This window comes from Buceros rhinoceros, unplaced genomic scaffold (genome assembly GCF_000710305.1).
Source record: "Buceros rhinoceros silvestris isolate BGI_N320 unplaced genomic scaffold, ASM71030v1 scaffold5299, whole genome shotgun sequence".
NCBI classification, from domain to species: Eukaryota; Metazoa; Chordata; class Aves; order Bucerotiformes; family Bucerotidae; genus Buceros; species Buceros rhinoceros.
In genome coordinates this window covers 35,124-49,279 of record NW_010430838.1, presented here as the reverse complement: position 1 = coordinate 49,279, position 14,156 = coordinate 35,124, and the positions used below count along the sequence as shown (strand labels likewise).

At 45.0% G+C, this 14,156-nt stretch overlaps 1 protein-coding gene across 1 annotated transcript in view; it reads right to left on the bottom strand.

The window, feature by feature from the left end:
- Window positions 1-4,174: 4,174 nt before the first annotated feature.
- Window positions 4,175-14,156, bottom strand: part of ATP13A4 (ATPase type 13A4) — a 41,485-nt gene continuing 31,503 nt past the window's right edge. The window contains exons 22-31 of the mRNA XM_010143163.1: window positions 14,115-14,156; window positions 12,762-12,804; window positions 11,772-11,881; window positions 10,949-11,045; window positions 10,163-10,235; window positions 8,750-8,924; window positions 8,072-8,286; window positions 6,521-6,609; window positions 4,871-4,951; window positions 4,175-4,396 (exon numbers count right to left, since the gene is read on the bottom strand). The exon at window positions 14,115-14,156 is cut by the window's right edge and continues 12 nt beyond it. Of these exons, the coding sequence (XP_010141465.1) occupies window positions 4,175-4,396; window positions 4,871-4,951; window positions 6,521-6,609; window positions 8,072-8,286; window positions 8,750-8,924; window positions 10,163-10,235; window positions 10,949-11,045; window positions 11,772-11,881; window positions 12,762-12,804; window positions 14,115-14,156 (1,147 nt within the window). The remainder of the gene's footprint in view (window positions 4,397-4,870; window positions 4,952-6,520; window positions 6,610-8,071; window positions 8,287-8,749; window positions 8,925-10,162; window positions 10,236-10,948; window positions 11,046-11,771; window positions 11,882-12,761; window positions 12,805-14,114) is intronic.

Sequence of the window (14,156 nt, the reverse complement as noted above, 5' to 3'; positions counted from 1 at the left end):
GGCTGGAGACACTGTTCCTGCATAGGAAGATGGAACACAAGGCTGACATTGGCCCATCAATGTTTGTGGGACAGTGTGCTAGATAACTCGTTAGGCCTGCCACACCAGTGGAGTAGGAGATGGAGTGTCAAGCAATGGTATAGACACAAGGGACACTGATGAGCTAGGAATCATGGTAGCACCTGGGAATGGTCAGGTAGGAGTTAGGCCTTCACCAAAAAAAAAAGGCAATAGGATCAATAGCCCAACTAAAGTGCACCTGCTCCAATGCCCGCAGCATGGGCAACAAACAGGAGGAGCTGGAGACCACTACGGGGTAGTTGCCATAACGGATACATGGTGGGATGATTTGCACAACTGGAGTGCTGCACTGGACAGCTACAGACTCTTCAGAAGGGATAGGCCAGGAAGGAGGGGTGGCCCTATAGGTAAGGGACCGTTTTGATTGTCTAGAGCTTGACAGTGGTGACTACAGGGTTCAGTGTCTATGGGTAAGAATCAGGAGGAAGGCCAACAAGGCAGGTATCATGGTGAGGGGCTGTTATAGACCACCAAACCAGGATGATGAGACAGATGAAATATTCTATATGCAGCTGGGAGAAGTCTCACAATCACTACCTCTTGTTCTTCAACTTTCCAGATGTCTGCTGGAAATACAATACAGCAGAGAGGAGGCAGTCCAGGAGGTTTCTGGATTACATGGAAGACAACTTCCTGACACAGCTGGTGAGGGAGACAGCTAGGGAAGGCTCCATGCTGGACCTGTTCTTTGTGAACAGAGAACTTATGGGTGCTGCTTGAGCAACTTGATCCTTTAGGACACTTAGTGGATGAGGGAAAGTCTACCTAGAATTCAGTAAAGCTTTTTACACTGTTTCCCACAGCATTCTCCTGGAGAAACTGGCTGTTCATGGCTGGGATGTATGTACTCTCCGCATGATGAAAAACTGGCTGGATGGCCGAGCCCAGAGAGTGGTGGTGAATGGAGTTAAATGCAGTTGGTGGACGGTCACAAGTCGTGTTTCCCAGGGCTCTGTAGTGGGGCCTGTTCTCTTTAATGTCTTTATCAATGATCTGCAGACGACACCAAGTTAGACGGGACTGTCGATCTCTTCAAGTTTGGGAGGCTCTACAGAGGAATCTGGACAGGCTGGATCAATGGGCCAAGGCCAGTTATGTAAGGTTCAACAAGGGCAAGTGCCAGGTCTTGCACTTGGGCCACAACAACCCCCTGCAGCGCTACAGGGGAAGAATGGGTGGAAACTGGCCAGGGGGAAAGGACTTGGAGGTGTTGGTCAACATCCAATTGAACATGAGCCAGCAGTGTGCCCAGGTGGCCAAGAAGGCCAATGGCTTCCTGGCTTGTATCAGAAATCATGTGGCCAGCAGAAGGAAGGAAGTGATTGTCCCCCTGTACTTGGTGCTGGTGAGGCTACACCTTGAGCCCTGTGTCCAGTTTTGGGCCCCTCACTACAAGGACATTGAGGTGCTGGAGCATGTTCAGAGAAGAGCAACAAAGCTGGTTTAGAGAACAAGTCCTATGAGGAGCAGCTGAGGGAACTGGGGTTGTTTAGTCTGTAGAAAAGGAGGCTCAGGGGAGACCTGTGGTCTCAGGGAGACCATATGTGTGGTTCTGAGGGACGTGGTTTAGTCATGGCCTGACAGGAGTGGGTGAATGATATTAAAGGTCTCTTCCCACCAAAACAATTCTGTGATTCTGTGTTCGTAGAGTGGCAGAGGTTAAATGTCACCTAGGAGCTGAATTATGTTCCCTTGCATGTAAGGCAGTATTCCAACTGCAGGCAAGAAGGTCTTTATCCTGTCCACCCTACCAGCGCTACACATTTGCCACAAGTTGATAGTTTTATGCTCTCAGTTTTGCATGAACGTAGATTACATGCCTGGTCTGCAATGCTACTGCAGCTGCCAGTTTATCACATGTGGCAACATATTTTTTGTGTGCGGGAGTTCATAAATAGGACATGAATTTTGTCTCCAAGGAAAGTGTTACTGTATCTCAAGCAGCGGGTGGCAGGAATAACTCCATTGACCTGCTCTTCAGTGTCTCCTGAAGCTGCCAGTAGTCCGTAGAGTATCTAGCCTTCCATTTCCAATGCATTTTGCCGCAAACTGGGAATTCATATTAACTTTGGAGACAATTTTATGAATAAATGGGAGCCGCTTCTGCTTTGTGTCAAGTTGTGTGGCTTCGTGGCAGCTACTTACCTTGAGGAGAAGTGCAGTAGGTAGAAAGGTATTTACTCCACCTGCTTATGTCAAACCAGTCTAAATGGGGGGGAAATTGCTTTGAGTCAAATAAATGTTTTATTTGAGTTACAACTTTTTTTTGTTTTGCTTTGTTCTGTTTTATTTAGAAAAATAGTATTTGTTATTTTTTGATTCAAGCTAAATTATTTTCAAACACTGTTTTGGTACAGACATGTTGAACCAAAACAATCCATAGCCTCTTCTGATTTGCTCTCGGTTTTCCAGAGCTGCTTTTTGCTCTAGAAGACCAAAGGATTCTTTACCATAACTCCCAACTCCGAGCCTCATTCTCTGCCTTTCCATGGTAATGCAAGAGTGTTTTAGCATCCAACAGTGGGAACATACAATCCCCAGCAATGAAGTGCTCCCAAAGGGCTCCTCAGCCCCACCCAAGAAAAGCATGGGCAAGCTCCTACTTGTGAAAAACAAATTGTGGACCCAGTTCAGGGGGAACAGTTCCCCTGCACACCTTATCCAAAGAAGGGAGAGTTTCTCTTGGTCTGAAGATTCCCTGACTGATACCTCATTGTTTTTCCCAGCTGGGGACTGGGATAATGCGGTGAGCAGGAAGTCAGCCTGGCATCAAAGGGCTAACAGAATATGCTGGGCTGGTAGAAGCCACTTTTTTTTGAATAGGTAAAACTTGCGTAAATGTGCATTATTGCTGCATTTATGCACAGCAGAAGCAGCACAGCAGAGTGAGTAAAAGTCCCTGACAAAGGTTATCAGGTGAGGGATACGAGCTGATGACTGACACACGGTGTGTAACGTGCAATTATGGTTGGAAGCCAGAGCCAAACCCTTAGATGGTTCAACTTAAGAGCATGCCACGGAATGTAATAAAATTATCTGAGTCCTAACTTGCTCCCTGACTTTTAATTGAGGCCTTAGGCCCTTGTGGGTAGTAACTCCTTCAATGTCCACTTCTTTTGGCACTGGTAAAGCAAGAGCTAAAGCCAGGTGGTAGCCCAGCCATGCAGCATCCACTCTAGCAAAGCAAGCTCACATACGAGAGACAGCATATCCTTGTAGACCTAAAGGATGAGAACATAATTTGAAATTATTGTGTGCTTCATTCTACTTTTTTAAAAATGGATATCCCATAGAAATACCTCCCTCAAAAAACAATTGTTAAACTGTGAAATCATTCTTCTTTGCAGGTCAATAGGTTTTTCACCCAGAAAACGCAAGTACCACATGTTTAAAACTGAGAAGAGGGCAAACAAGTTGCCTCGTAGCAGTGAGCAAGCAATAGAGCTCTCTGTGGGTTGCTCCCATCATGGGAAGAGCATAATGGTGCTGGGAGTGGATCTTTCTGGAAGGCTTTCTATTTGCAGCTTCTTCCAGCTCCAGAAAGACAAGTATTGCTGGAAGGGAAAAAATCCCCCAAAACACCAGACAACAACTAGCAGTACCTGAAACCCCAGGAGCTATAGGAGTCCCAGGACCTGCCTATGTTCATCAGCCTCTATCAGGAGTAAGTTCTACTTGTTTTCTGAAAGGGGTCTCCCAGAGGAGTGCTGGTATCTGAATTAGCTACTCTTCATCTGGAGGAGATCCTTTACGGACCTCTATGGACTGCATAATGCAGTTCAGGGGAGAGATGCAGCCATGGGGTGTTTCAGTCACACATAGTTTCCCAATATTCAGCAAGCTGTTCCATTTACAGCTGGCAGCCATGGGCATGGGGACAAGAGAAACACTGTTCTGGTTTTATGTTACTGCAACCAGCTTTTCTGGCTGGTTTAAATTAGCTTCTAGCTAATTTAAAAACAAGTCAGAGCAGGTTAGTCAGAATGGGGGAGGAGCAGTGACGGGTCAGTCCTTTCTCTTTTCTTATGTCTCTGGGATAGTCCTTCTACAGTCAACTGCAACAGTCCTGGATATGTGTCCTCTGCAGTTTCCTTCACAGTGCACCCTCATTGCTGTCAAATGTTGGATTGCTATGGCCTTCTGTATTTTCCTCTACTGACACTGCCACAGAATCTGAGATGAAGGTTTCATTCAGAGGTGGCCAGGCTGAGTCCTTCTCTAACACTCGCTGCAGCCTCTTGTAATGGCTCTTTGAGTGGTACCGGAAGGTCTTTTTCAGAAGCAGCCATAAGGGTCTGTTCTCGATGACAGCTTCCTGTAAAAGCAAGATCAAAAGGAAGATTCTGGAGGACCTCAACAGCAGTTTTCCCTCTTTATCCACAGGACACACAAGGGGCAAGTAGTGGAGACCCAGATCTCCCTCATTGTCCTGATCATCCACATCTCTTAAACAGCCTTTTACTGACCACATCTTATACCATCGCCACCATAAGAGCTCTCAGGCAGAAAACTGGGACGAGGTCCTCCTGACAGTCTTCAGGATCTGAGTAGAAAACACCAAAGACTGTCCATATTTCTCTAGCCTGGTGCAGGGCCAAATATATCCCACTCACCATAGGAAAGAAAAGTGGGGGCTTTGACGGAAGAGAGTAAGGGCAAGGTAGCAGCAATGGCACTTGTTTTACTACATATTCCCAAGCGGGGCTGAGGAGGAGGGAGAAAGAGTGACACCTGCCCCTTTTGTGTCTTCAGTTAGTGCTGACAGGTACATTCAATGAAGCGCGCTCACCTCCACAAGGAAGGACACAGCAAGTGTGACTGCAAGCATTATCACCATGGAGATCCGCCATGTGGTAGGGGTGCAAACGAGCTGGGAAAAGAGCAGGAGAAGCTGTTCAACAACATGTGTGTGCACTAGACACTGATGGGAACTTGTGTAAGAGAATCATAGAATCATTTAGCATGAAAAAGACCCTTAAGATCATGAAGTCCAACCATTAGCCTGGCACTCCACCACTAAACCATGTCCCTTTCTAATAAAAGAAATAGTTTGAAGTCTCAGCATTTCAGTTCCAAACCCAACTCCAGCTTCTCACAGCTGGCAGCACTGGTTTTCTGGCTGTAGCTCAGCTTATTCTGCAGATGCAACTCAGATCCAAAATTTGGATGAGCAATGTCTCCAGGACTAGGCTGTTGCAGTTTCTTATTGCCACCCTCTCCTTTTCTCTTCTCAGCAAAGCCAGTGTATTCACTCCAGACGGACTGGGAGTCTCGCAGTTCTCCCCAAAGGCATTTTAGCCCCTCACAGGTGCAGTGCTGACAATGTCCTGTTTCACCCCAGTCCACAACAGGACTAAGACTTGATTTCAAGTGTCATCTTGTGGCAGATTCTTTAACTGGGTCTGACCACTGAGCCACTGCTCTGGAAAAAAGCTACACCGTGAGGCAGCTTTAGGCAGGCTGCTTAGCATTCAAAATGGAGGTCCATTCTCCTTCTCTATGTCTCCATTTTAATGATTTGTTTCTAAATCCATTTGCTTACTGTCACACAAACAACTGGAAGCAGCATCATGTTCAGTACATGTTATTCAAAGCCACCACACTCCATCGTACTGATTACAAGTGTACTGAAAAAATAGTTGTGTGTTGCTTTTGTTGCAGCCTACTTACAAGGCTGTGAGAGCGTCATGGTGGAGGAGGCTATCATCTCCCAGCCTCGGCATACTAATTTCCAGGTTCACTGACAACCCCATCCTATGGCTGGTGTAGATCTTATCCTTCCCTTGCATTTTCCCTAGGATGGATTTGCACAAGGCAACTCCCAGATTATATTCTGCCAGACTAAATAAACCAAGCCCTATTGGTATTCATTAATCAAGGATCAAGATAGCTCCTCGATTGCCATGACAGCTCCATTAATATTGCTCTACAGCTGTTCTAAACCCAAATGCTGCTTTAGGAAACTGTGGGCTGTCTGAAATTTAAACAGGGAGGCTGAAAATATTGGGGACTGAGAGCTGCTGTGAGTACTGGCAGACCTTCTTTGCAAGGGGATCTGTGCAGAGTAGCACAGTCTGAGGAACAGAAGCGCATGGTGCTTTAGTTTAAGCTTGCAGGGCCTAGCCCCTTTCTTCTCCTGGCTTCACAACTATCAAGCTACCAACACACCAAGCATGGTAAGCTTAGTGATATCATCTTCTGTTGCATGGACAATGTACTGAAACAACCAAACCTACTGTAGCTGTCCAAGTGTCAGAATGCACATATGTCCAGAAGGTTCTTCAATCCCATCACATAAATCTATCTCTTTAAATCTGATTTGTCTTTAGAGGTGCCATGTATCCCCCAAAAAGGTCTGTGCCTTTTGTTAAAAACAATCCCAGTGCACTTATAATGGGACTGGCAGTAGGAAGAAAATCCACCTTGGAACAATACTCACATCCATCTTTGAGTAGAGATCATCAATATCAGCAAACACCAAGAAGAGGCAAATGCCCAGCTGCCCTGTGAGCACCAGGATGAACATGTCTGAAGGGACAAGAACAAGTAAATAAAAACACAGGTTTATGAGCAATCTCAGTTGGTTGCCTTTACTGCAGAAGATTGAAGTTGTTTCCTGGGTCAAACAGTCAAAAAAAAAATCTGAGCAAAACCCCAGCTTTACTCAGTCAAGTAGATAAATGTGAGGCTGGGACAAGCCTTGTAGCCACAGATTTAAAATGCTAAACAAATATTTTAAATATTCAATCTGACCTCTCAAATCTGAGAAGCCTTAGAGCCTTCCAGCAAGTCTCACTCTGAGCTCAGTGTCTCCTGTCATTCAGAAAAATGTCCAGGATGTAGTCCTGCTCTTGTTGGTATGATTTGGAACTCTGCCCTCAATTTCAGTGATATCAAGACTTTCCTCTCGATCAGGATCTAAAGAGTCTAAGTAATGGAGAATCTAGTGCCCTCTCCATGCACAGGCAAATGTTCCATTGATCAGTGAATTAATTTTCTCTTCATTTGGGATGCACAAAACTTCAGCATCCAGTCACTCACTCTGGTTTTGCCTGGTTCTGGGAGACTGATGACCCACTCTTCTGCCATCTGTGAGGAATGTCCCCTCCTCACTATTGCTCTACCAAAACAGCAAAGCCATGAACTCTGCAGCATTAATTTAAACCTTCAGAAAGGAAAAAAAAATACCCAAAATACCACCAAACTGAACAGAACTTTGCCTGAGAGACAGCTGCAGGATTTGTCCCACACAGAAAAAGCACAACTCTCTTATGCCTCACTGCAACTTCCAGAACTATCACAATCACATGTGCTAATCCTCCCTTCACATGACATTCTTTCAGAGGCAGAATAGACCTACTAGCCATCACTACAGCCCCTTCAAGTTATTGCCTTCTTTGATGTTTCCTCTTTAAAGAGGCTGCTGGTCATAGACGTTGCTAAATGTCTCTGGTTCTGGAATAGGAAACGGGGCCTCTGCAAATGCAGAGATTTCATTGTATGTTTTCTTCTGAGATGGGCACAGAAGAATGCTCTAAATGTGAACTGCTCAACTAGCACACTTTGGGAGACAGGCATGAGGCTCTTCCAGAGTTATTCTAAAAAAGCAAAGTGAGACCACCTAATACTGGCTCTTCTTGAGATTCAGACTGCCTTAAGTAAATCATGCTTCTTCCAGCCATCGCCACCTTCTTGCTACTCAAAAGTTTTTACCAAACTCCGTTTGTCTGTTTCAGAGATCCAAATGCCAGGGCCATGTCTTTAGCAGTACGGAAGCACAAAGAGTGTGCTCAGCACAGAAGGCTGCTGGTCACAGGATGCTACTGGCACTAAAGCTTCAGAAAAGGTGGCCTTTAGTCATTTAGAAATCTAATACTGGGCTCCTGCTTTTTTCGCTGACATCACTTTGGTCAAGTTTTATTTTTCCCCTGGCGAATTAACCTGCTGAGCTGACTTACTCACAGATCCCTCTCTTTCTTCCCATACTTACAGTTTGTGTAGATGGGTTGCCTGAAAGGCTTTCCCTTGGAAAACACTAGTGCTACGATGAGGCAGTTGATAGTACTTAGCAGCCACACTGTGGTGTTTTCATAGCTCTTGTAGCCATTGTCTATTTGCCCGTGGGCTCCATCTCTCATCCCATTGAGCCCCAGGCTGGAAATAGAGGAAGAATTCTCTGTGTGGTTGTTCATTGAGAGGCAGGCACTGAAAAAGAATGTGACACTGATCAGCGAATGATCACTACCTTGGTTATTTACCCTAGCTTCCACTACCACTGTCAGGAATCCTCACTCACAGCCATGATTTGCTCCTGCTGTCATAAGGATGTAGGTTACTGGCAATGTCCTCAACCCTACCCACTGGACTGAGCTTGCTGAACTTGGCGGAGCCTGAGCTCAAACCTAATTGGATATCCTGGTCTGCCCTGCAATCAAATTCTCCTCTTTGTGCTCAGCAGAAGCTTTCTCACTGCATGCACTGTGCTGCACAGTAGACTTGCTGGAGAGCAACACTGGTTAATGTGTTTGCACATATTAACCAGTGGGGAAGCACAAGGTCTGCCTGCAGCTGCTAATCAGGCTTGTAGTTAAGTTGAACAACAGTATCATGCAGACCTGTCCCACTAGGTCTGCCCTGTGTCACCCAAAGTTCCAAGAAGGGGACCTACCTGTGGATATCAGTCTTGGAATACCAAGGCTGCTCCTGGACCACCATAAACCCGAAAATCTGCATGCTGAGGCTAAGGAGGATGTTAAGCACAACAGAGAGCAGCAAGGGAGGTGAGATGAGTTGGCTAGGAGGCCTGTAGGGAACCAGCTTCGGATAGGCGCCTGTGAAACTCACTGAAACATGAACAGACGTTTACTAGTGTGTCCAAAATGAAAGCAGTGTTGCTGTATATTACTGACTGTTACTAATGGCCAGCATTTTTGCAGTCTATAACAGTATTTATAATACATAAAAACACTATATCAAGTACAAAATACAGAGTTGTTTTCTTACAAAATCTTATTGGCTACAGAAGAGGTTAATTAAAGGCATCTGACTATCAAGAGGCATTTTTGGAAAATAAAACGTTGGATTTTTATTTTATTTGGCTACTGTCAGCCCCAAGGATATAAAGATACGCTCAAGATTTCTTGTTCTTTTTCTGTCCCTTGTCAACTAGGGCTTGGAATTTTGTGTTTCCCATGTTCTGCGCATCCACTTGGACTAAGCACCTAGTGCCCAGTTACTTGAGCTGGCAGAGGACTGCATTAGCTGGCCCAACAGTTTTTCCTCTGTTCTTAGGTTTGACAAAGTTATCCAGACTTTGAGTAAAAGAGCTGTACAAAAAGCCTTGATGCAGGGTTCCAGACAGGCTACTTGCAGCAAGGTAGCTTTTGGCACCTGGTATTGTGGCTGATCCTTTTAGGCTTGATTTAATCAAGGCCTTTTCCAGTTGTCTGTGTTCCAGCAGGGATGGAAGACAGAGAGATCTTTTCGCTACATGCTTTCCATGCCCCTGCCCTTGCCACTGCTGCTTCTAAACCTCTCCCTGCATTTAGTCTGTCTCAACAACCTCATCTTTCTCCTCCAGCATTGATTTCCCCTCTTATTCTTGGCTTACAGCTTTCTGCTCTGTAGTGTCTGACATCTGTCATTTCCTTCTTCTCCATTTTCATCTCTCTTTCCCCTTGTGTCTCCTGCCTACACAGCTTCAAATATGAACTGAACTCCAAACAGTTGATCCCCCCTCTTTTTCATGTGGGAATGAATCTTTTAGTATCTCCTTAATCTGCCTTCCTAAATCAACAGGGGAAAGCCTGAATAGACTTTTCACTGCATTAGGTCTGTTTTTACTCTTTCTGGGGATAACAACCCAGTTATCAACAACCCATGTGCTCAGCAAATGCACCACTATTATCCATCCTATTTCAGAGCTTTTCTCAAACAAGACATCTCCTACTTCTCTAAACATCCTGTACTCTCTGTAGCCTCTCTTTTCTTCCTTTCTGTACTCAGAATTATCCATTTCCAAGGAGGTGCAAAATATTTGAGATAATTCTCTCATTAATACATAGGATGACTAAGGGCTTACTTGTCACACCAATTACAGTGGTAATAGCCAGATCTTGGAACAAAAACTGGTAATTCCCAAAGGAGTTTAGTTGCTGAAAAGAGGAACACAAAGAAAAAAAATAAAACAGACATTTGCCGTAGGCTTGTTTATATCATCTCCAGAAAGCCATATTATTTTCATGGAGCTAATGATCTGCTGTTTGTTTTGAAATGCTACTCAGCAGATAAGGGGACCACACAATCATCACCCTGCCAATACCTTCATCATCATTGGGCCTGCAGTGAATACTCTCATTTTGTACATTGTTCAGACTGACAACACTTCCAGTTTACTCAATGCAATAAAAGAAGGCTATCTGAAGAGAGTGCTTTCTCGATGCTGGATGATTTCTGAACGCAAAGACCTCCTCTATATTTGGGAAGAAGCCATGCAAAAGTGGTTAAAGGAACTCCAGGGCATTTTGCTTCCTGTCGAGTTAATTCATGCTTTAAATGCTGAAAAAATTGCAACAGCATATGCTTATGCCAGATTCTCCCTTTTCACAGACATGTGCCTCATCCAAGATACTGTTCAGTAACTCAGCCTTCTTTTTGCCCAGCTTGTATCTTGAGCCCACTAGCTAAAGTTAATGGGAAGAACCTTCCCAGTTTTCAGGACGACCATATGATCATGCCACAGAAATTTGCAGCTCAGATAAAGAAAAAGCTCCATATCCTGGTTTTATTGTGGCTTTTATGCCATGTTTCTCCTACAAGTAGCAGCTCATCCAGTTCTAGCCAACACATATATCTAGCCAACACATACCCAGTACAGCAGGAGGACACCAAGGTACTGAATAGTACTGTACAGTGCCATGTACTTGAACATGCAGAAGGAAGTGACGAGGGCAGCACGGCCTTCCCTGCAAGAAAATATGAATGAAGGACAGCAATTAGGTGATGGGTCTGCTCCTGTTGCCAGTCCTCTCAAAATGCTGTTGAAAAACAAGGCATGTGTCACAAGCAGAGAAGATATTCTTCTTGTATCTTGCTGGAAGGTGAAATAAATAATATCTATCCTGAATGAAAGTAAAATCTTCACTTGCAGAAATCTTGCTGTGAGCAAAAGGACTTGATTCCAGTTATCTGTGTTCCCAAGACTAAGATTAACCCCAACAAGTTTTCCTGCTTGCATTGATAGTGCAGGAAAGATAGTGCAGGGTAACACAACCTCCCTGGTCTGCCATCTGCCCCAGTAAGCAAAATCAGGAGCCTGGCATAAAGCGTGATAACATTTTGCCTGCATAGGGTATCAGAGGAAGGGCCTAATGGTAGCGTACAGATTGATTTGTGGACATTTGATCCAGCTTTATGGAGCATTGTTCATTTTGCTATTTCTTTTGCATTTAAAATACTGCTACTGACGTAAAGCTTAGCTGGAGATGCCCTCTTCCTGTATTTTTGAGGGAATTACTACATCTTAAAGGAATTTTGGATGGGAACTAGGCAAATGGCAATTTCAAGGTCGAAGACATTTATGTTTCTCTAGATATGTACATTCTGGCTTGGTGGGAACACCCACATATTAATATTTGAGAGGAGTGGGAGCTGTCCCTTTTATGAAATAGAAAGTAAAAATCCTTGCTTACCGGATTAGCTCTGGCACACATGCTATGCTGGGGGTTCGGGATGTGAAAGGTGAAGCCACAGACGCCTCCTGCTCTGACAGTGATATCCCTGCATGCGCCACTTTCAAAGCCTGAAAGTCACATTCTCCTTCAGCACTCACAAACGAGGAAGACACAGCAACTGGCATGTCAGCCAAAAAGCGACCCCTTATTACAGGACGTGTTCTGTGAACAGCAGTCCCTCTTCAGTCCCACAGTGTGCTCCACCTGAAAGGTTCCTCTAGTCGGATGTGGTTGAGAGATCAGGTCCAGAAGAATGGGGATGACAGCATGGGAAAGTCCATTTTCCTCAGTCCCCAAAACCGTCTGCTACCAGCTGCAGAAGACAGGCTTGGCTCTGTCTCCTCTGTCAGCACTTCTTTGCAGTCATACCTTATGTGCACAGTCTAGGTTCACTGCTTGCTGCCCCCAGGAGAATCCTTGGGACTTCCTGTTAGGGCAAGTGAGTGCTTCACTGCCACAAGGATGTGTGAAGTCATAGAGTAAACTGAACCTGCCTGTGAGTTATGGGTCCCTACAGAACCCTTTTCCTTTTAGGAAAAAAACCCCAACTTTCTTGCACTTCCAAAATATGCACTTATGAATACCTTTGTAGGGCTACAGCTGTTCTGCACAGAAACTCCTCCTCACCTTCATCTCATCCACCCCCAGACACCAAAGATGTTGACAGAAACCCCAGTGGAGGCTTTGGATAATCCTCTGGAGATTTTTGCACAGAAAAAGAATCAGTCCTTGACACCCCAAACTACAACAATCTCTGCCTAGGAGAGATCTTGTACGGTAAGGAACACACTGGGATCAGGCCTGAATTATTCCTGGTGCTAGTACAGCTGCTCTGTGAATAATCAGAGCACTCCCATCTCCAACACATGCATAGTCTGGGTTATTCTGCTGACATTCCATTAATTTTTCATTTTTTAAATAAATATGTTGTAAAGAATTTTCACTTACCCCGCAGTCATTTGCTCCATCTCCACACATGCCCACAAAGTAACTGAAAAATAGAGTGACCTACAGTTCAGTTCTGAGCAAAGTGAGACCTACAAACAAGAGGGAATTGGAGCCTCCTCCATGCAAGTCATTTATGTAAGTCATGCAAACATTTTGTTAAAAGCCTTTCTCGAAAGCTGAAAGACTGAAATACAAGCCCAGGACTCTGGGCTGTGCCTGGGCCTTGGGCTTGCATCTCAGATGTGCCTACAGTGAAGAGTTTCTGCTGTGACAGACTGAAGAAAACACTAGCATGAAGTTTTACGCTCACCTCAACAGACTCAGCCTCCCACCCTCACTGGGTTTAAGGTCAGTTATAATACAGGACCAGGCTAACAGCATCAGCCCTGCTCAGAAAGGAAGGATTGCAGGCACTGGGACCTCACATTCACTGGGAGTAGACATGAACGGGGACTCTACTTTGGCATCCAGCCCTGCCACAGTCTCCTGGGGCAGACAGAGAGTGACAGAGGCAGCTGGAGTAGAGAGGGAAGGAGAACATGGGCTGAACAAGGTATCTGGAGGCAGCTCCCCACTCTGAGGCTGAAATTGCCTTGTGAAATGATGAGCCCTTAAAGTAAATCCTTATGACCACAGCACCCAAGTAAAATCAACCTAGTGCTTCAGGAACTGACTCACTTGTGTCTTTTACTGCTGAGACCTGCATTTCAGTGCAGGAAAAGTTCTCCTTGGGAGGCCTTGATAGTGGTTCAGGGAGACCAAACAGTGGTTCGGGTGCTCACAACTGCTCACACCTGGCTGATAATCTGAAACATCCTAAAGCTTATCCTGCTCTAGGGTAAGGCCAGGGGCTCACTAGTTGATGTGAGGGTCTTCAAAAGTCTTGGGAAACAGCTGAACAATGGGCAACAAGTCACCTGGGACTCAGGAATATGTACACCTCAGACTGACCTGACGTTTTCTAACCCATCACACTGAGTCAGTAGTAGTGCAGTAGAAACACTGCCTGCATTAGAGAAGCTGTGGTGCTGGGACATATTCCTAGAAATCTTGGGTAGACTAGTGCCCCTCCTCCTGGCCCAGGAAGAGAAGTAAGAATGAAAGATGATGTAAAAAAATGAAACCCAAAATCATGGGAATATTAGGCCTTTCACGGGTTGCCAAACCAACATGGAATGGACTTCAGTGTCTCTTCTTTAACAGGCTTTTGGAATTTAATAGGCAGCTGTATGTCTGTGAAAGTATCAGTTTTGTGCACCTCCAGGAAACGCTCTGCTAGCTCTTACTAGGTTCTTTTCAATCTTGGAAATTCATCAAACACTTCTTAACTCCTAGTGGCAATTATGAACTCACTCCAGCTTTTGAAACTCTTCTACAAGGCTGGATTTTTGACCA